At 45.6% G+C, this 21839-nt stretch overlaps 1 protein-coding gene and 1 pseudogene across 2 annotated transcripts in view; both read left to right on the forward strand.

Moving 5' to 3' along the window:
• The window catches only part of Arfgef2 (ADP ribosylation factor guanine nucleotide exchange factor 2), a 113173-nt gene that overhangs the window by 62564 nt on the left and 28770 nt on the right, over window positions 1–21839 (forward strand). For both annotated transcript variants that reach the window (XM_045155851.1, XM_045155852.1), the window contains exons 17-27: window positions 1393–1477; window positions 1579–1750; window positions 3299–3450; window positions 4194–4322; window positions 5549–5707; window positions 7565–7712; window positions 9525–9624; window positions 10486–10526; window positions 10627–10796; window positions 18609–18760; window positions 20848–21020. In XM_045155851.1, the coding sequence (XP_045011786.1) occupies window positions 1393–1477; window positions 1579–1750; window positions 3299–3450; window positions 4194–4322; window positions 5549–5707; window positions 7565–7712; window positions 9525–9624; window positions 10486–10526; window positions 10627–10796; window positions 18609–18760; window positions 20848–21020 (1481 nt within the window). The remainder of the gene's footprint in view (window positions 1–1392; window positions 1478–1578; window positions 1751–3298; window positions 3451–4193; window positions 4323–5548; window positions 5708–7564; window positions 7713–9524; window positions 9625–10485; window positions 10527–10626; window positions 10797–18608; window positions 18761–20847; window positions 21021–21839) is intronic.
• LOC105944456 lies at window positions 6063–6522 on the forward strand (annotated as a pseudogene).

The following is a 21839-nucleotide window of genomic DNA, read 5'->3' on the forward strand; positions in this document are numbered from 1 at the left end:
AGCGCTTAACCGCTAAGCCATTTCTCCAGCCCAACTGAAAAACTTAAAAAAAAAAAAAAAAACAACTCACTTTTCTTAAGCTTCTGCATGTTAGCTGTGCTTCATAAATTTTACATGTATTTCCTTTCATCTGTGATAAGCCTGGAAGGAGTTTCCCTTGTACAGAAGGGAAACTGTGGCTCTGAAGAGTGAGCAACCTGTCCAGAATTAATTTGTAAGTAGCTAAGCCAAGATTGAGTTTGGATTTGTCCTGCACAAAGCCAGGGTCCCCCTCTACACACAAGATCATGATGTTTGAATATACTGTGCACATGCTGTGGAAATTGTTCAGTGCAGATGTTTGGATAACAGTTTTGCCTCTCAGGTCAATTCTGTTTTCATGTGAATTGGTCCCAATCCTCCCTGTGTGCAGCCAGCTGTGTCTAGGCAATGGCCTGGTAGGCAGAGGTAGCATCTGTTCATTTTAACCTAATGGACATTACAGTTGGCCATGAACATGTAATTGAATGTTGCTAACAAAGTGTGTCCTCCACAGACCCAGCTGGCACTATTTGCCCGCTGGCTCTCCTTCCACTGCATTGCTCGGACTGCTCCCCTTCCAGTGGGGCAGTTTGGATGGACCGGTTTTGTTTAGCATTAGTTCACACGTTATGAGACTGGACATTATACAGCTTTGTCTTTTTCTTCTTGCCTAAACCAAAGAATGCGAGCCTTCTAGCATGTGCTTTAAGAAAGAGCAACAAAAATCCTTTTCTTTGTATCTCCACTGATAAATATCATGGTGGCTATAGATGCTATAAAACAGGAGTTTTAGTCACTTTATCTGGTGCCCACATGGAACATGCCCAGAGTTGATGCTCTAAAGCAAGGGCCCAGGAGGCCTCTAGCATACAAAGGGTAAGAGAGGCTCACACCCAGGGTGGCCCAGAGCAGGTTTGGTACCTGAGAGAAAATGTCTCCTGACACTTTGTGCTATTTGCCTCACTCAGTCTCTGCCTGGGATGTGCCTCAATGTCTTTCTTTCTTTTTTTCTTTCCTTTCTTTTCTTTCTTTTAATTACCTTGCAGGCAGGGAGATGCTTAGTGGTTAAAGGAGCTTCTTATTAAGACTGTTGGCCTGGGTTCAATTCCCCACTACCCATGTAAAGCCAGACACATAAATTACCTTTGGTTCGGTTTTACTCAAAGAAGCCCAGATTGTATACATAGACTTGTTCACTTCTATTACACCCTGTTCTTATTCCGTGACACTGAAAGCATGAAGTCCCTTCCTTGGCTTGGCACCATGTGGAGCAATAGGCCTGCTTTGGGTGACATGTGCCCTCAGTAGCACCCATTGGGACCTCATCAGAATGACTATTCCTCATATCTGGAATCTTTTTTTTTTCCCCAGGCAAACTCTTTTTGCTAGTGCTGACACTGCATATGTGCTAGCATATTCCATAATTATGCTAACAACAGACTTGCACAGCCCTCAGGTAAGATAGTCCCATGATTCCTATGTCATAGTGGCTACAGATATGGCTGTATTTGTTTGTATACTTGGATGTTTGTTAAAAGTTTATTTTTTTAATTGCAGGTAAAAAATAAAATGACAAAAGAGCAGTATATTAAAATGAACCGGGGTATCAACGATAGCAAAGATCTCCCAGAAGAATATCTCTCCAGCATCTATGAGGAGATCGAGGGCAAGAAAATTGCAATGAAAGAAACAAAAGAGCATACAATTGCAACAAAATCTACTAAGCAGAGTAAGATCCAAAGGCAAATCATTCCCCTACACTAACTTTAGAGAGTCAGGATGCGCCGTCAAGTATACTGGTGATGAGTTAACTTGCTTATTAAGATACCTGAATAGGAAGTGTGATCAAATTAATTATTACAGTTGTGTGGGCTCTTTCAAGACAGTCTTGCTAGAGTTGTGATTAAAAACAAGAAGGAATTTTCAAAATGCATAATTTGCCTGATGTGACTCATGCCCAGCACTCGGGAGGCAGAGGTAAGAGGATTGCCATGAGACTACATAGTGAATTCCAGGTCAGCCTGAGCTAGAGTAAGACCCTACCTTGAAAAACAAACAAACAACAACAAAAAAAAAAAAAAATGGTCAGGTGTGGTGGCTCATGCCTTTTATCACAGTACTTGGGGGGCAGAAGTAGGAGGATTGCAGTGAGTTCAGGGCTACCCTGGGACTACATAGTGAGTTCCAGGTCAGGCTGGGCTAGAGTGAGACCCTACCTTGAAAAACAAACAAACAAAAATGCATAATCTAAGAACTGAATTATTCCCCACAGGCATTCCTTAAGATTTTGCTTTGACATTTGATGACAGTAAAGATGTGATGTTCTGTTGGGTTTTTCAAGTACCATTTAAGATGAGATTTGGATACTTGTCTAAAAGTGCTCTTTTTTGCAGGCAGCTAGGTGGAAGTGCAGGGATAGAAGATTAAACAAAATTGATCATAAGTAAAAATCTTAAACAAAATTGATCATAAATATAAATACAAAGTTCTTAGCTGGGTATGGTACACACCTTTAATCCCAGCACTTGGGAGGCAGAGGTAGGAGTAGCCTGAGACTACATAGTGAGCTCCAGGTCAGTCTGGGCTAGAGTGAGACCCTACCTTGAAAAGCCATAAAAAGGACTGGAGAGGTGGCTTAGCGGTTAAGGCGCTTGCCTGCAAAGCTTAAGGACCCAGATTCGATTCTCCAGGTCCCATGTAAGCCAGATGCACAAGGTGGCACATACATCTGGAGTTCATTTGCAGTGGATAGAGCCCCTGGCATGCCCATTCTCAATTTCTCTCCCTCTCTCTGTCTCTAATAAATAAATAAAAACAAAATCTTTAGAAGAAAAAATTTTAAAACAAAAAATAACTTTGCTTAACTCATGGTGATGGTGGCAAACTTGATTAGAATTCTGTTAGTCAGCCCCTGTGGTGTCGGTTTCTTGGTTTGAGAGGCAGTGAAATTTGGAATATAGACTCTAGATCCGAGGCACCGTGGATCTGGTCCCAGATCTATTACTTACTAGCCTATGGGCCTGAGCAAGTCACTTGTCTACCTCATTTCTCCAGTCTGCACAATGATGTGATATTTGTAATAGGTTCCAGACTGAGTGTGGGGATTTGTAAACCTTTTGAGGCAGCTATGGGCACAGGAACACTTAGTGCCTGTGGGAGCACTGGCCCCTGGAGGGTGTGGGAGCACGGCGTGTGTGCTCGCTGCTCATGTGGGAGCAGTTCATGCATGTGAAGCCCGGTGTGTGCCAGCCACTGCTGTGCCCTCACTTCTCCGCAGACGTTGCCAGTGAGAAGCAGCGACGGCTGCTGTACAATCTGGAAATGGAGCAAATGGCAAAGACAGCCAAGGCTCTGATGGAGGCCGTGAGCCACGCCAAAGCCCCCTTTACGAGCGCTACACACCTGGACCATGTCCGGCCCATGTTCAAGGTGAGTGTCCTGAGAAGTCAGAGAGCCTGTGGTTGAATCTGATTTTGCAGTTGGCCAGCAAAGGTAGCCCATGAAATAAATGAAAGAGAAAGACAGGGTCAGGTGCTTCCAAAGACAGTCCTGCCTGCGAGTGGTGGCCCTGGCCGTGGCCTCAGCTGTCACACTGTCAGCGTTTGAATCTTGACTTTCCTCCTTTGCAGCTGTGTGACCTTGGAGAGGTCGTTCATCTGTTCATCACCCATGAGATGAGTATGAGTACAGAGTTGCTGTGATGGTTCATAGTTAGTTGAGTTAGATGAGGTGGATGATAAAGACAGGCACAGGTAGGTGTTGTGGTGATAGGGTCTAGCTGTAGCCCAGGCTGGCCTGGAATTCACTATGTAGTCTCTGGCTGGCCTCATATTCACAGCAATCTTCCTACCTCTGCCTCCTGAGTGCTGAGATTAAAGGCATGCACCACCATACCTGGATAAACTATAACTTTTTTTGGTTGTTTTTGTTTTTTCAAGGTAGGATCTCACTCTATCCCAGGCTGCCCTCGAACTCACAGTAGTCCTTCTACCTCTGTCTCCCAAGTGCTGGGATTAAGGACATGCACCACCACCCCAGCCTAAAGTATAAATTTAGTAGAGAGTGCATTTACAGGGAACTTGGCACCTTAGCTCTTGCCTTAACAATGTGTCCTCCGAGTGGTCTTGTGTGCTGAGATGCTGACTGTTGCTGCAACCTGCCTTCTGTGGTAGCTGGTGTGGACACCACTGCTGGCAGCCTATAGCATCGGATTACAGAACTGTGATGACACCGAAGTGGCCTCCCTGTGCTTAGAAGGGATCCGATGTGCAATCCGAATCGCATGCATCTTCGGCATGCAGGTGAGTGTGTGAGGATTTAGGACACCACTGCCCATGTTCGTGTACACTTAACAAACCTCAGAAACAACTTTGGGCCAGCCGATGTTTCAGCGAACTTCATTCCCATTGGGAAGAAGCCTGTGGTTTTGTGCTGATAGCAGCCTCACTAGGGAAATATTGGAGGTTTGTATTCAAGGGAGCTACTTGACTAGATATGACACAACCTGCCTTGGTCCACCTGCCTGTCTTCCTTGTCCTGATGCTTCAAATATTTTTCTCTGGCTGAAGGTGCAGCCCACTGATACAGCATATCATGTGATCAGCATGCTAAAAGCCCCAGCTCCATTCTAGCATCTCATCCCCGTTTAAAAACACCTTTGGGGGCTTAGCAGTTAAGCGTGTACCTGTGAAGCCAAAGAACCTCAGTTCGATTCCCCAGAACCCATGTAAGACAGGTGCGCAAGGGAGAGCATGTGTCTGGAGTTTGTTTGCAGTGGCTGGAGGCCCTGGTGCACCCATTCTCTGTCTCCCTCTCTCTGCCTCTTTCTCTCTCTCAAATAAATAAATAAAAAACACCTTTATGTATTTATTTTAAAGCTACTCATTATATTTTCTTTAAATTAATTAATTAATTTATTTATTTATATGAGAAAGAAAGAATATGGGCATACCAGGATCTCCTGCCACTGCAAATGAACTCAGATGAATGTGCCACTCCATTCATCTGACTTCATGGGGATACTAGGGAATCAAACTCATGCCATTAGGCTTTGCAAGCAAGTGCCTTTAATAATTGTGCCATCTCCCCAGCCCTCAAATCTATTTTTATTGTAGTTTCCCTGTAAGGGAACAGAGATCTAAGAATCATTGGAGCTTACTAAAAAATGGCAAGCTCCAGGGTAAGAGATTGTGGTGGAAGATTGATGGGCTGGGATATCTGTTCTGCTCCAGCCATTTCAGGCAAGCACATGGGGCTCTGCATGTGTATGGGCATATGCCTGTGTATATACCACACACACACACCCCATTTCATACACAAGCACAAAAGGAAGGAGAAGAGGACTAGATCTCAAAAGTATGGTTATGCACAAGAGCTCCACTTGGGTGCTTGGGTGGTAGGATGCCCTGGCACAGGGCAGCTGGAGTGCCAGCATGCAGAAGGCCTACAGTGTGTGTGGGGAGGGGGTTAAGCCTGGTGCACAGCCCGCAGTGGTGGGTCACAGCAGTCTCTTGGGCGTCTGTTTCAGTTGGAACGAGATGCCTATGTGCAGGCCCTTGCTCGCTTCTCCCTGCTGACGGCCAGCTCCAGCATCACAGAAATGAAGCAGAAGAACATCGATACCATAAAGACACTGATTACTGTGGCTCACACTGATGGCAACTACCTTGGGAACTCCTGGCATGAGGTGTGTGTTGTCACTCTCTTTCTCTCAGGATGATTTCTAGCCTTTCCACTCAATGTTGACCTCTCCTGGTCATTTCCATTTCTTTTGTTTTATTTTTCAAGGTAAAATCTCGTTCTAGCTGAGGCTGACCTGGAATTCACTATGTAGTCTCAGGGTGGCTTTGAACTCTCAGCAATCCTCCTACCTCTGCCTCCTGAGTGCTGGGATTAAACACGTGCACCACCACTGCCCGGCTTTCATTTCTACTTCTTGATGTGAACCCTAGCTTTATCTTACGAATCTGAAAGTAAAGTATCCTCTTAACAGTTAAGGCCAAGAAGAAATTAGTAGATATCAAATAATGATAGTGCTCAAGGGATATTGGGAAGTGTGATCAAGAATCTAGGCCGGAAGCTGCCCCTTCTCGGGGGGCACGATGGGCAGCAAGACAGCGTCCACCAGCAGTGTGGTTCAGGTAGTGAAGCCACATGCTCCACTGACAAGGTTCCCTAACAGAGGAGACAGTCCTAAACTCGGTGCCTCAGAAGCTATGAGATCAGCAGGGATCCTGCCCCACTCTATAATTACACAACATTCTAAAGGAAGTAAAGCACCAGATTGCTGATGCATCAGGGTCCACCAGACACTACAGACATAATCAAAACCTTACCTCAGAAATACAGAAGGAAACTTATCTCTCAAGAAGAAATGGAATTTATCCAGCATGGAGGTCAAGAATGATCATTGTGGCTGTTATTTGTCATCAGACAAAAGAATTATCTTTATAGTAAAGGACTTACAAAAACACAAATGAAAAATTGTATATTAAACAACCTTAATAAATGTTCTGCACAAAAAAGAGAAATATAGAAACTTTAAGTGGATACTTGTATCACCTAATTTATGTAACTTCGTTGGCTGTTCTACAAACTCACCTCATTATGTACTTTGAACTTATTAAAGTCTGCATTTATTTATTTACTTATATTTATTTTTTGTTTTTTGAGGTAGGGTCTCATTCTAGTTCAGGCTGACCTGGAATTCACTTTGTAGTCTCAGGGTGGCCTCGAATTCACCTTGATCCTTCCATCTCTGCCTCCCGAGTGCTGGGCTTAAAGGCATGCACCACCATGCCCGGCTCAGCTAAAATCTGTATTTTTAAATGTTAAAAAAAAAAAAAAATCTGGGAGGTTCTCTTGGTTGGGACACATCTCTGAGCTAGAAGCCGCAGCAGCATGAAGAACAGCAGGCGCAAAAGCCGGGGTTGGGGCCTGAAATAACAAGTTACAGAAACACCCTGGAGGCCGACGAGGCCACGCAGGGTGTCTGAGGGAGAGCATGGACAGGGAAGCTGGGGGATGAGAGCTGGGTCGGACTCTCTGGGGTAAGTAGCAGACTAGGCAAATCCTTGCTCCAGTTGGATAGTTTCCTCTACTGAGCACTTAACTAAATCTACAGATATATACACATGCACATGGTATAAACCCATTGTGCCAACTTTTCTTTTGCTTATTGCTCATGCTCTTTTTGTTTTTTTGAAGCAGGGTCTCCCTCTAGCCCAGGCTGATCTTGAACTCATAGCCATCCCCTTACCTCTGCCCGTGCTGGGATTAGAGGTGTGAGCCATCATGCATGCCTTGCTCTCACCTTTTAACGATCAGGAAAAAATAGTGCATGGTAGTCCATCTTCAAAGGCCACATTCAGAGCTGTGAGCCAGGATTCTTGCTACTGCTAACTACCCATTTTGGCCTCTAGTAAAGCCACCCAAAAGCCCTCAGGTTTGTGTTCTTGAAACCACTGATGATTGAATGCAGGCTACGACACTCCCTCGGGCTATGTACTGTGAGGCCTCATTTCTTACGCCTTCATTTTCTTAGATCTTGAAATGCATCAGCCAGCTGGAGCTCGCTCAGCTGATAGGAACCGGGGTGAAGACCCGCTACCTGTCTGGCTCTGGGCGGGAAAGAGAAGGGAGCCTGAAGGGCCACATGCTAGCAGGAGAAGAGTTCATGGGTCTCGGCCTCGGTAAGACACCAGACCCAACTGGCTAGCACAGATTCGCAAGCTAACTATGATGAAGTTCTTCTTATCTGGTCAGGATTGTCCTGTGACCCTTCCCTTTCTGAGTGTGGTGATGAGTGCAAGTGGACTGCTGAGTCATTATCTGTTTGCCACCATCAGCAGGGTTCACTGCCGTGGTGTATCTGTGTCTGTGCCAGGCGTGTCCTTTAGCACCATGGGGCTCTGTGAGAGGAGCTGTCTTGTGTCTCTGCATGGGGCAGGCAGCTTGTCTGCAGCTTGTGTGTGTTGGGTGGAAGACCACTGGACAGACGATGTCCTTATGTGCACAGAGCTGTTACCATATTTCCTGTGGACTGAGGGACTCTCCAGTCAGTGGGCAAGCAGATGTGGCAGCTGCCACATTCTGAGCACTAGCTCATTTACTCCTTCTAGCAACCCAACAACATGAAGACTGTTACAGTCCTCTTCAGTGTGTAATTGGGAAAACTGCAGCACAGGGGGAGCGACTTGAGCAGGGTCCCGGGGCAAGGAAGTAGCAGAGGTAGGATGTAAGCTCAAGCCATCCAAATGCAGCAGAAGGCTGTGAGACCTGCACGAAATGGAGCAGCACAGTGCAGCCACACAGCCCCAGCTCGGGGCGGGAGGGAGGGTCAGGGACATGGCCTGCCTCTTGAGTGTTGGTGCCTGTCAGGCATCTGGAAGATGGCCAGTGCACACTGTCAGAGAGCGGCCTTCATCACTGGGTTCTAATGATCCTCCTAAATAAGAACCTTAGTACTGGGACAGAAAAGTTGGCAGCTTCTAATAAGGACATGGTTCAGTGCTGCTCGATCATCCATAGAGCTGGTGTCACTGTGCCCTTGTATTTGGCTATTGAGGCAGCAGGTACCAGTTGCAGTGGTTTTTATTTTTAGTTTTTTATTTTTCAGTTTTTCAAGGTAGGGTTTCACTGTAGTCCAGGCTGACCTGGAATTTGGTCTGTAGCCTTAGGGTGGCCTTGAACTCATGGTGATCCTCCTGCCTATGCCTCCTAAGTGCTGGGATGAAAGGCGTGCACCACCATGCCCAACAGTTTTTTTTTTGTGTGTGTTTCTTTCCTCTTGGAGATACTGTTTCAGTTTAGCCCAGGCTGGTCTCAAACTAATTATGCAGCAAAGGCTGGCCTTGAACTCCTGATCCTCCTGCCTCTACCTCCTTTTATGCAAGGCTTAATAAGTGTATGACATCACACCGAACCTGGATACATTGTTCAAGTACCAGCCTGGGACTGAAGAGATGGCTCAGTGGTTACATGCACTTCCTGCACAAACATGAGGGCCTGAAGGAGCCTGCATTTGAATCTTCAGAATCCATGTAAATAGCTGAGTGTGGCTATACATACCTGTGACCCCAGTCCTGTGGGAGCAGAGATCATAAAATCACTGGGCTCTTGAATGGCAGGCTCCACAGTCAGTAATAGACTTCATTACAACGAAGAAACAGGCTGGTGAGTGATAGACACACCCAACGGTCTCATCCTACTGCTGCAAACAAGCCCACAGGCACCATGTCAGCACAAGTACACATGTATACACCACACCACACAGTCTGTGCATATGCAGTAAAGGAGAAAACGCATATACCACCTTAATAGCTGTGGAGATGGTTCTTACCTATAATCCCAGCACTTGGGAGACTGAGGTAGATCAGTGAGTCCAAGGGCATTCTGGACTACAAAGCAAGTTCCGGGTCAGCCTGGGTTAGATTGAGACTCAGAGCAGGACAAAATGACAGCCTGCATTTGAAGTCCTGCTTACTTTGTGTATTATTCTTAAGGTAATTTGGTGAGTGGTGGCGTGGATAAAAGACAAATGGCCAGCTTCCAGGAGTCTGTCGGTGAAACCAGCTCACAGAGTGTGGTTGTCGCAGTGGACAGGTAATGACTTTGTTCTCCAGTGAGGCTCTGTTATCTGTGGTCTGGTGTCCTCTGCTAGTTCCTGGACATGGGCATGGTCATTCCTAAGTAGATTGGCTGCATGTGGGACCCTCCTACTGGTATTTTTAAAATATATTTTATGGGGCTGGAGGGATGGCTTAGCAGTTAAGGCAAAGCTAAAGGACCCAGGTTTGATTCCCCAGGACCCACGTTACCCAGATGTACAAGGGGGCTCACACATCTAGAGTTTATCTGCAGTGCCTGGAGGCCTGGTATGCCCATTCTCTCTCCCTCCTTCTCTGCCAAATAAATAAATAAGAATATTTTTAAAAATATATATTTTAGGGAGGGAATTACCATGGGATATATTTTATAATCATGGAAAATGTTAATAAAAATTTAAAAAATATATATATATATTTTATGTATATATGGGTGTATATGATGTGTATATGATGTGTTTATGTATATAGATGTATTTATGTGTAAATGATGTATGTAGAGGGGTATTGGCATGCATGTGCCACAGTACATGTGTGGAAGTCTAAGGACAACTTCAGGGTATTTGTCTTCTCTATCCATCCGGCTTGAGACAAGGGGAGGGAAGGAGGGAGGGAGGGAGGGTCGTGTGGGTGTGGGTGTGTATTTCAAAATAGGGCCTCAAACTCCCAGCAATCCTCCTACCTCTGCCTCTGCCTCCCAAGTGCTGGGATTAAAGGCGTGAGCTACCATGCCAGGCTTATGATGATTTGTTTTGATAGAGGCACTAGACTTAAATGTTTCCTCTCTTCCTTTTCTGAGAACTTGAGAAATTTCAACTTCCAAATCTAATCATTTTGTGATGTCTGTAACTGTCTCTAGAATTTTTACGGGCTCCACAAGACTAGATGGAAATGCAATAGGTATGTATTTGATGCACCTGTGATGACCATATAAGCCTTGCATTTTGATGGTGTGACTTACTAACGAGGCTTCACACATGTTGTTAACTCTGGCCTGTAGTTGACTTTGTCCGCTGGTTGTGTGCTGTGTCCATGGATGAACTGGCTTCCCACCATCACCCTCGCATGTTCAGCTTGCAGAAGATCGTGGAGATCTCATACTACAACATGAATCGGATCCGGCTGCAGTGGTCCCGCATATGGCATGTCATTGGCGATCATTTCAATAAGGTGACATCTGGCTTCAAACACTACTTCCTTGGTGTCCCAAAGAAAAGTAGGGAGCTGGTGATGTAGCTCAGTGGGTGGTAGAGTACTGACCTAGCATGGAGAAAACCCTGGGTTCCATCATAACACCACATAAACCCTGGTGTGGTGATGCACCATAGCAATCCCAGGAGGGGATGGAAGTGGAACATCAGAAGCTCAAAGCTATCTTCAGCAACATAGCAAAATTGAGGCCAAACCCTGTCTCCAAAAGAAAAAAGGTACCCACATTCAAACAGAAGTAATATAAAAGTTGGTCCATGTTTAGAATGCCATCAATTCATTTTTCTTATGGGATCAAGGATAGATTGATAGGATTAATATACTTTGGTAGAAATCATGTGGATTAATTAAAAATCCAGGGGTAGTGAAAATATTTTCTTTTCTTTTTTTTTTTTTTAATTTTATTTATTTATTTATTTGAGAGCGACAGACACAGAGAGAAAGACAGATAGAGGGAGGGAGAGAGAATGGGCGCGCCAGGGCTTCCAGCCTCTGCAAACGAACTCCAGACGCGTGCGCCCTCTTGTGCATCTGGCTAACCTGGGACCTGGGGAACCGAGCCTCGAACCAGGGTCCTTAGGCTTCACAGGCAAGTGCTTAACCGCTAAGCCATCTCTCCAGCCCTGAAAATATTTTCATATACTGCTGTAGTCAGGTTCTCATTGCTGGCAGAAATCACCCAACCAAGAGCAGCTCGTGGGAAAAAGGCTTATTTTGGCTTACCGACTCGAAGGGATGTTCCATGAGGGCAGGGAAAACAATGGCATGAACAGAGGGTAGACATCACCCCCTGACCAATTTTTTAAAAATATTTTATTTTTATTTATTTATGTATGTGACAGAGAAAGAGGGAGACAGAAAATAGGTGCACAAGGGCTTCCAGCCACTGCAAACAAACTCCAGATGCATGCACCCCCTTGTGCATCTGGCTAATGTGGGTTCTGGGGAATCGAACCTGGGTCCTTTGGCTTTGCAGGCAAATGCCTTAACCACTAAGCCATCCCTCCAGCCCCTGTCTATTTTTTAAAATATTTTATTTTGCTGGGCGTGGTAGTGCACACCTTTAATCCCAAGTACTAGTATTAATTAGTATTAGTTAGTGTGCTATCACATCCCACTAGATTCTGTCTTTAAAATAACAAAACTGCCAGGCATGGTAACACACGCCTTTAATCCCAGCACTCGGGAGGCAGAGGTAGGAGGAGTGCAATGAGTGCAAGGCCACCCTGAGACCATAGTGAATATAGTGAATTCCAGGTCAGCCTGGACCAGAGTGAGACACTACCTCGAAAAAAAAAAAAAAGGAAGCCAGGCATGGTGACGCACACCTTTATTCCCAGCACTCAGGAAGCAGAAGTAGGAGGATTACCATGAGTTCGAGGCCACCCTGCAACTACATAGTGAATTCCAGATCAGCCTGGACTACAGTGAAACCCTAACTCAAAAAAGAAAAAGAAGAGGAAGAGAGGCAGACATGGTAGTGCACACCTTTAATCCCAACACTCTGGAGGCAGAGGTAGAAAGGTTACTGTGAGTTCCAGGCCAGCCTGATATTTCAGAGTGAATTCCAAGTCATCTTGGGCTAGAACAAGTCTGTACCTTGAAAAGAAAGAAGCCTGGCATGGCATGGCATGGCATGGCATGGTGGACATACCTTTAATCCAATCACTTGGGAGGCTGAGGTAGGAGGATGGCTGTGAGATCAAGGCCAGCCTGAGACTACATAGTGATGTTCAGATCAGCCTGGCCTAGTGTGAGACTTTACCTAAAAAAAAAAAAAAAAAGCAAGTACTTTCTTTATTGATTGATTTGAGAGAGAGAGAGACAGAGAATTGCCACACCAGGGCCTCAGCCACAGCAATTGAACTCCAGATGCTTGTGCCACTTAGTGGGCCTTTGCAACCTTTTGCTTGTGCATCTGCTTATGTGGGATCTGGAGAGTCAAATGTGGATCCTTAGGCTTTGCAGGCAAGTGACTTAACTGCTAAGCCATCTCTCCAGCCCAGGTAAGTACATTTTTTGCTACAACTAAAAGAAATTGAGAAGCTGAGGAGATGGCTCCGTGAATAACAGTACTTACTTCATAAGCCTGAAGGCCCAAATTTGGATCCCTGGCACCCATTTAAAGTCAAATGTGTAGCTCAAGTGTCTGTAGTCCAGTGCGCCTAACAAGAGAATTGACACCCAATCAGGAGAATCCCGAAGCTCACAGGCCAACTAACCTAATATGCACAGTGGAGAACATCAGAGAGAGAGCCAGCCTCGTGTGATATGGGAGATGATGACTGACTCAAAAGGAGTGGAGGGAAAGTAGTCAAAAGAGTGTGGATCTGTGTGTGTGCTGCCATTTGCTTCTTTTTAAAACTATGTGTATTTTTATTTACTTGAGAGAAAGAGGCAGAGAGAGAGAGAGAGAATGGTCATGCCAGGGTATCTAGCAAACGAATTCCAGACGCATGCACCACCTTGTGCATTTGGTTTTACATGGGTATTGGGGAATTGAACCTAGGTCCTTTGTCTTTGATAGCAAGCGCCTTAACCACTAAGGCATCTCTCCAGCCCTTTCATTTCCTTCTTAAGGAAAATATAGTTGTTCAAATGTGTTTTCTTACCAAAGCACATGCCATGATCTCAAAACAGATTTTCTTAGACTTTTAAAAAAAATTATATATTTTCAAGGAGAGAGAAAGAGAGAGAGAATGGGTGTGTCAGGATCTCTAGACATTGCAAAGAAACTCCTTATGCATGTGCCACTTTGTGCATCTGGCTTTACATGAGTTTTGAGGAATTGAGCCTGGGTTATGTTTTGCAGATTGGTGCCTTAACCGTTGAGCCATGTCTCCAGCTCTTTCTTGTGCTTTTGGTTGAAGAGTTACAGCATAGAAAGTATTAATGCTGTTACCAAAAACAAAGAATCTGAAAGAGAGTGGCTCTTCTTACATTTACTACATCTGTAGAAGTAGTCACTGTGGGATACAGAACAGTCAGGGACAAGTGATTTGTAGCACCTGCCCATGCCTGTGGTACAGATACCTCACCGAGGCTGTTAAAGATAGCAATGTGGCCGGGTGTGGTGGCGCACGCCTTTAATCCCAGCACTCGGGAGGCAGAGGTAGGTGGATCACCGTGAGTTCCAGGCCACCCTGAGACTACATCGTGAGTTCCAGGTCAGTTTGGACTAGAGCTAGACCCTACCTCGAAAAAACAAAAACAAACAAACAAACAAAAAAGATAGCAATGTGAAGCCAGGCATGGTGGCGCACACCTTTGATTCCAGCACTCAGGAGGCCGAGGTAGGGGGATCACCGTGAGACCAGCCTGAGACTACATAATGAATTCCAGGTCAGCCTGGGCTAGAGCAAGACCCTACCTCAAAAAAAAAGGAAAAAGAAAAAGATTGCAATGTGATATCACCAAGTGTGTGGTCAGGAGGGGTGGACACCATCACTGGGGCAGGCACCCACTGACATAAGGGTCATGCCGTGTGGGCTTCTTTTATGTTGACACAGTGGTGCATGTCAGTTCTTTGTCTCCTCATCAGCTCAAAATGAGGTCCCTCCCAGCATATGCTCTGCTGTGCCAGGCACTGGCCAGAGGCTTTTGTCCTCATTTCCTCATGCAGTAGCTGATGGGAAAGTGAGGAATGCCATGTGCCAGGTTTTTTGGGTGATGTGATCAGACATGGCTTTCACCTGAGCCCCTGTCAGGAGAGAAGAAGGGCATTTGAGTGAAGGGCAGATCTGGTGAAGCAGCCAGCTGGCTCAGTACCATCTTCCCTCGTTCTGGGTGAACAGTGTTTGGTGTGCACTTGCTTAAGGGAGCAATGTCATCCTCCCATGATTGCCTTGGGCACTTGTCCAGTGCTGTGGCAGTAACACTTTATTTCCTCCACCAGCTGTTGGGCTGGCAGCTGTGGAGTCCTCTGTTCTCTCAGAAATAACTGTCCCAAGTGTTTAACATTTGCGAGCTCCTCAGACACTTAGACTTCATGCTCACTGGGACTTTCTAGAAAGGCACCAGCATTGTAAATACTACTTTTCCTACCTGCAATTCTTGTGAAGAATCACTGTTTGCAGTTCTTAGTTATCCTGGGCCACTTGCAGGTAAGCTCAGGATACAGCTGACATTTCACACTTGTCAGCTTTGTTAAAATGTTCCTTCTAATCAGTGCTGCCAAACACGCAGCATGGAAAACTCAGACGCATGAGACTCTGTTCTTCCTCTAGCTTGAAAAGATGTTCCACTTCCCCTCGTCAGCTGAGGTCAGTGAGAATCTCACAGCTTTGAGGAAAAGCAGGTGGCTGAGTGCCGCTGGAGCTCAGCAGGGTTGTGTGAACAGTCACGTGATGCCCCCTCTCGACCAGAAAGCACCTGCCATGAGCACAGTGCACAGTAAACATGCTGTGTATCCCAAAGCATGTGCTTTGCGTGGACTTCTGTACGAGAATCTTCTTTTCCTTAGTCTCTAGTTACACAAGCATGGCATGAGCTGGTTGTGGTGGTGCACACCTTTATTCCCAGCACTCAGGAGGCAGTTCAAGGTCAGCCTGGGCTACAGTGAGACTCTACCTTGAAAAACCAAAATAAAATGCAAACTCCAGATGCATGTACCACCTGTGCATCTAACTTACATGGGTCCTGGGGCATCAAACCTGGGTCCTTTGGCTTTGCAGGCAAGCACCTTAGCTGCTAAGCCATCTCTCCAGCTTGGTATTTGTCCACTGTGACTAGACTATTCGATTCAGCAAAATGACTTGTAGCATGTATAAGTTTTCTTACTTAGACTGAGTTTATTTTCCTCTAAGTGCCTAATAGTATTCTATGTGTATGAACCTTTCATTATGCAGCCATTTCTCTATTGCTTCTCTTTTCACTATGACAAATGGTATTGCTACATTTCTGTTTTAAAAAAATATTATTTATTTATTTACTTATTTGACTGAGAAAGAGGGAGAGAGAGAGTGAGAGGATGGGCACGCCAGGGCCTCCAGCCACTGCAAACTGCAGGTGCATCTGGCTTATGTGGGTCCTGGGGAATCGAAACTGGGTCCTTTGGCTTCACAGGCAAACACCTTAACCGCTAAGCCATCTCTCCAACCCTACATTTCTTTTTCAAAAAATAAAACTGTTTAATCAAATCTGAGAGAAAGAGAGAGAACGAGCCTGTGCATATCGCGGCTTATGTGTAGAGGTCGGAAGATAACTTCAGGATTTGTTCCTCACCTTCCACCTTGTTGGAAGTCACAAAGGAAAGATACCATGATTCCTTTAGAGGAGTTACCTAGTTGAGCTCCTCAAGACAGACAGTCGAGTGGTGGTTGCTGGGGCCAGCAGGAAGGGAAAATGGGGACGGCTTCAGTTCTACCAGTGAAGACAGTCCTGGAGATTTCATGCAGTGTGGACACAACCAGCCCTGCTGCGCTGTGCACTTAAAGACCACTGTGTCTGTGTCTCTGAGTATGTCTCTGTTTGAGGCAATGGTCTCCGTGGTGTCCCTGCTGCATTCGCCAGGCTGGCTAGCCCATGACCTAGTTTTCCTTTTTCACCTCCCATCTCACCGTAGGAGTGCTGGCATTACAGATACACGCTACCCCATCTGGCTTTCATGTAGGTGCTGGGAATCAGGTCCTTACTGAGCCATCTCCCCAGCCCCCCAAAATAAGCTTTTTTGTTTGTTTTTCAAGGTAGGGTCTTGCTGTAACCCAGACTGACCTGGAACTCACTCAGGCTGGCCTTGAACTCTCAGCAATCATCCTACCTCTGCCTCCCAAGTGCTGAGATTAAAGGTGTGTGCCACTACACCCGGCTAAAATAAACTTTTTAATGACTAGGCATAAGTCAGTGTAGAACACGTGTCTAGTGTGTGTGAGGCACTGAACTGATCTCCAGGTTTACAAAACAAAACCAGATTCAGACGAGGCCACATACCAGTATAATCCCTTGGGGGCTGGGGAGATGGATCAGTGATTTAAAGGTGCTTGTTTATGAAGCCTGCTGGCCCAAGTTTAATTTTCCAGTATCCGCATATAGCCAGATGCACAAAGTTTCACTTGAGTCTGGAGTTCATTTGCAATGGCAAGAGGCACAGGCATGCCTATGCACTCATTCTTATTTCCATTCTCATTTATTCTCTCCCCCGCCTAAAAATAAAATAAAATTTCTGTAGAACAGGCTGCTGCTCCCAGACCCCTTGTTAGTGAGGTGGCTGCAAACCTTTCTCTTCCTTTGTTTTGGGGGCCCTTCTGGAGGAGCAAGTCAGAAAAGCACAACTGAGTGTGTGTGTGTGTGTGTGTGTGTGTGTGTGTGTGTGTGTGTGTGTATCTGAAGCTCTAGTCCCTGGAAGTAGGTAAACCATAGACAAATACAGTTCAAAAAAATATTAATTTATTTGAGAGAGAGAGAATGGGTGTGCCCGGGCTTCTAGCCCCTGAAAATGAACTCCAGACACATGTGCCACCTTGTACATCTAGTTTATGTGGGTTCTAGGGAATTGATCTGGGTCCTTAGGCTTTATAGGCAAGTGCCTTAACTGATAAGCCATCTCTCCAGCCCAACAAGTACAGGGTTTTTTGTTGTTGTTGTTTGTGTTTTTATTTTTTTGAGGTAGAATCTCACTCTAGCCCAGGCTGACCTGGAATTCACTATGTAGTCTCAGGGTGGCCTCCAACTCACAGTGATCCTCCTACCTCTGCCTCCTGAGTGCTGGGATTAAAGGCGTGCGCCACCATGCCCGGCACAAGTACAGTTTTTAAGGAAACCGAACAGCCTCTGTTTTTGTGTTTTGGGGGAGGGGTTATTTTGGCTTATAGACTCAAGGGGAAGCTTCATGATGGCAGGGGGAAATGATAGCATGAGCAGAGGGTGGACATCACCTCCTGGCCAACATCAAATGGACAACAGCAGCAGGAGAGTGTGCCATGAGAAGTGTTTTTCTATAGTCTTTTCACCCATCCTGTGTATTTGAGTCAAATGCAGTCATACCTACGAGCTGTTCCCATGGATATAAAGTTTGATTTTTTATTTATTTTTTTCAAGTCAGTGAGATAGTAGTTTATTTGACTACTTTATGTGTGGTAGGGAAATGGTATAATGTTAACATGAAGGCACTGCTCTCAGTAATGGGGACTGTGGAATCTGCTGGTAGAGTTGGTGGTGGCAGGTAGGTTAGCTGCAACCCTGGACAAGAATGGGAACCCTCACCAGGAGGGGCACCATCTTCCAATGTGTGCTTCCCGTGGGGTACAGAGCTTTAGTTTTCAGGTGAGAAGACTTGGAGACTATTTGCAAACAGTGTGACTGTACACTACTGAACTGTGCACTTAAAGTAATGAAGGCAAGGCCATGTAACCCATAGTGAAGTACTTGTCTTCACATGCGTGGGGCGTGGGTGCACCCCGAGACCACTGAATGAAGCTGGTTCATTTGGGGGATGGGGGCTGTCATGGGTTCATTGAGGCTCTGGTTCAAACTTTAGCAGCAGAAACAACAACAAAAAAGATTAAGATGGTCAGTATTGTTTTATGTATTTTATAATTAAAAAGTCAAAATAGTGTAACTTAAACATACTTTTAATTAATTGTGCAGTAGTGATCTGTTCATCATTACACTTCAATAAAACCAGACAGATCTTAGCCAAGAAGTGGCAGTCCCTTCCTCCCTCCTCCTTCCTGTGCCTCCCCAGTGTGCTTGCACGTAGGCTGTCCATCCTCCATGGTGGAGCCCCACACCTATCATTGCTGTGCTGAACCTATTCTTCACTTCCTGATCTGTCAGGTTGGCTGTAACCCCAATGAAGATGTGGCTATCTTTGCCGTTGACTCACTAAGGCAGCTCTCCATGAAGTTCCTGGAGAAGGGTGAATTAGCCAACTTCCGGTTCCAGAAAGATTTTCTGAGACCCTTTGAGCATATTATGAAGAAAAACAGGTAATTCATGTTACTACAAAGACATCTGGTCACATCCTCCTTGGTGGTCACAAGTGCCTCCCAACACTTAATTGCATGAGGACTTTTTAAATCTGCTGTTGGAAGCAAGTAGTGTGAACAGATTGTGACTCATATCCATGGCCAATCACATCAAGGTCGAAGCCTAGGCCTTCCCAGGGCAGGAGCCACCATGCAGCTGATGAGAATATGCCAGCTATATTGGGGCTGATAAGAGCAATTCACTGCTGAAGCATCCTCACAAGAAGACAATTATATGAGCTAGCCTTTTGTCCCCAGGAAGGTGCTAAAAGAGATCAGGAACTGGTCCTTTGAAGCAGTCGTGCATTTGGCCCAGGATACTTGCTTATAAAGCTTGTTGGCCTGGATTCAACTCCCCAGCACCTACATAAAGCCAAATAGAATTTCATTTGCAATGGAAGGCCAACAGACACTAGTGTGTCCTCCCCCATACATACTCATATGCAAGTAAATAAAACTTAAGGAGCTGAGTGTGGTAGCACACACTGCCTTTAATCCTAGCACTTAGGAGGCAGAGGCAGGAGGATCACTGTGAGTTCAAGGTCAGCCTGGGACTACAGAGTTTCCAGATCAGCTTAGGCTAGAATGAGACCCCTACCTCAAAAAATAAAAATAATAGAGTAGAGAAGGATTGATGAATACACCCAACATTCATGCACACTTGTACATACACATGCACTCAATATATACAAATATGCATATGCACAAAATAAAAAACATGCACACATTTATAATCCCAGCACTCGGGAGGCAGAGGTAGGAGGATCACCATGAGTTTGAGGCCAGCCTGAGACTACATAGAGAATTTCAGGTCAGCCTGGGCTAGAGCCAGAGTCTACCTCAAAAAAGCAAAATACAATAAAAAACATGGGTTGGAAAAATGGCTTAGCAGTTAAGACACTTGCCTGCTAATCTTAAGGGGACCAAGGTTTGATCTCTCAGAACCCACATAAGCCAGATGCACATGATGGTACATGTGTCTGGAGTTCTTTTACAGTAGCTAGGGACCCTGATACACCTATATCTCTCTCTCAAGAAATAAATATAATTTGAAAGCTGAAATAAGTTTATTTAAAAAAAATGCACACATTTATAAGTCCAACACTTGGGAGATAAAAAAAGCAACATGATAAGTTCATAGCCAGCCTGGGCTATATGACCTTTTTGTTTTTTAACTTTTTTTGTTCATTTTTATTTATTTGAGAGAGAGAGAAAGAGGCAGAGAGAGAGAGAATGGGCATACCAGGTCTTCCAGCCACTGCAAACTAACTCCAGATGCATGCACCCCCTTGTGCATCTGGCTAATGTGGGTCCTGGGGAATCGAGCCTCGAACCAGGGTCCTTAGGCTTCACAGGCAAGCATTTAACCACTAAACCATCTCTCCAGTCCAATGACCTTCTTTTTGTGTGTGTGTGTGTGTTTTGAGGTAGGTCTTGTTCTAGCCCAAACTGACCTGGAATACTATGTAGTCTCAGGCCTCAAAATCATGGCTATCTTCCTACCTCTGTCTCCCAAGTGCTAGGATTAAAAGCATGAGCCACCGTGCCCAGTTTTATATGAGACTTTTTTTTTTTTTTTTTTTTTTTTTTGGTTCTTGTTTTTGTTTTTCAAGGCAGGGTCTTGCTCCAGCCCAGGCTGACCTGGAATTCTAGCTTGAGTGGCAAGCACTTCAGCCACTGAGCTATGTCCATAAACCCCAACCTTGTTTCATGGCTGCAGGATGATGGCTGACCATCCAGAGTGGAATGAGAAGAAAGGGATGGGGCCTAAGCGAGTATGATTGCTATGTGCTTTAAAACATAGTTTTCTGAAACAGGGTTTCACTAGCCCAGGCTGATCTGGACCTCACTCTGTAGTCAAGGCTGCCCTCTAGCTCACAGCAACCCTCCTACCTCACCTCTAGAGGGCTGGCACTAAAGCATGCACCACCACACCTGGCATTCAAAACATGGTCTTCTAACATGCTACTTCTAAGGCCAGAACTGTGTTCATTTCTTTTCCTACTTCCCAAAATACAGATGACATGGCTGTCCCACTTCCTCCTCAGGTCCCCAACCATCCGGGACATGGTGATCCGCTGCATTGCACAGATGGTGAGTTCCCAGGCAGCCAACATCCGCTCCGGCTGGAAGAACATCTTCGCTGTGTTCCACCAGGCTGCCTCTGACCACGATGGGAACATTGTGGAGCTAGCCTTCCAGACCACAGGCCACATCGTCTGTAAGTGCCTCTGTTCTCTCCCGTCTGATGTCCCACTGCAAGTCTTACTGCCATCTTCCTATCTACGGGGACTTCCTCGCTTTAGTTCTGCTGTGAGGGAATAATGTGTTGAGTAAGGTTGGATGCACGTGGCAGGTGCTAATCTCCACAGCAACCCAGGGCAGGACTTGCTGGCAGGTGTCACGCCAGTGGAGTCTGCGTGTGTGGTCATTTGCCAACACACGCATATACAGAGCAGCACCCACAGCACATGTGCTCAGCTGAGGCAGAGCAAGGTGACACTGCACCCTCTTGTTTTAGCTATCATTGCCAGTATCCGGGTCCTTCTTAAAAGTTATTTATTTATTTAACTTTATTTGAGACAGAGAGAAGGAGGGGAATTGGAAATGGGTGTGCCAGGGCCTCTGGCCACTGCAAACGAACTCCAGACACATGTGCCACCTTGTGCATCTGGCTCATGTGAGACCTGGAGAATAGAACCTGGGTTCTTAGGCTTTGCAAGCAAACGCCTTAACAATTAAGCCATCTCTCCAGCCAAGGGTCCTTTTTGAAATCTGTTGAATGCCACATTAACATTTTTTGTGTTTTGGGCTGGTGGTTTTGCTATTTAAAATGCCCCAAAGCTCGGTGTGGTGGCGCATGGCTTTAATCCCAGCACTCGTGAGGCAGAGGTAGGAGGATCACCATGAGTTCAAGGCCACCCTAAGGCTACACCCTGGGCTAGAATGAGACCCTACCCCAAAGAAACAAAAAAGGGGCTGGAGAGATGGCTTAGTGGTTAATTGCCTGTGAAGCCTGAGGACCCGAGTTCCAGGCACA

Source organism: Jaculus jaculus, chromosome 8 (genome assembly GCF_020740685.1).
Source record: "Jaculus jaculus isolate mJacJac1 chromosome 8, mJacJac1.mat.Y.cur, whole genome shotgun sequence".
NCBI classification, from domain to species: Eukaryota; Metazoa; Chordata; class Mammalia; order Rodentia; family Dipodidae; genus Jaculus; species Jaculus jaculus.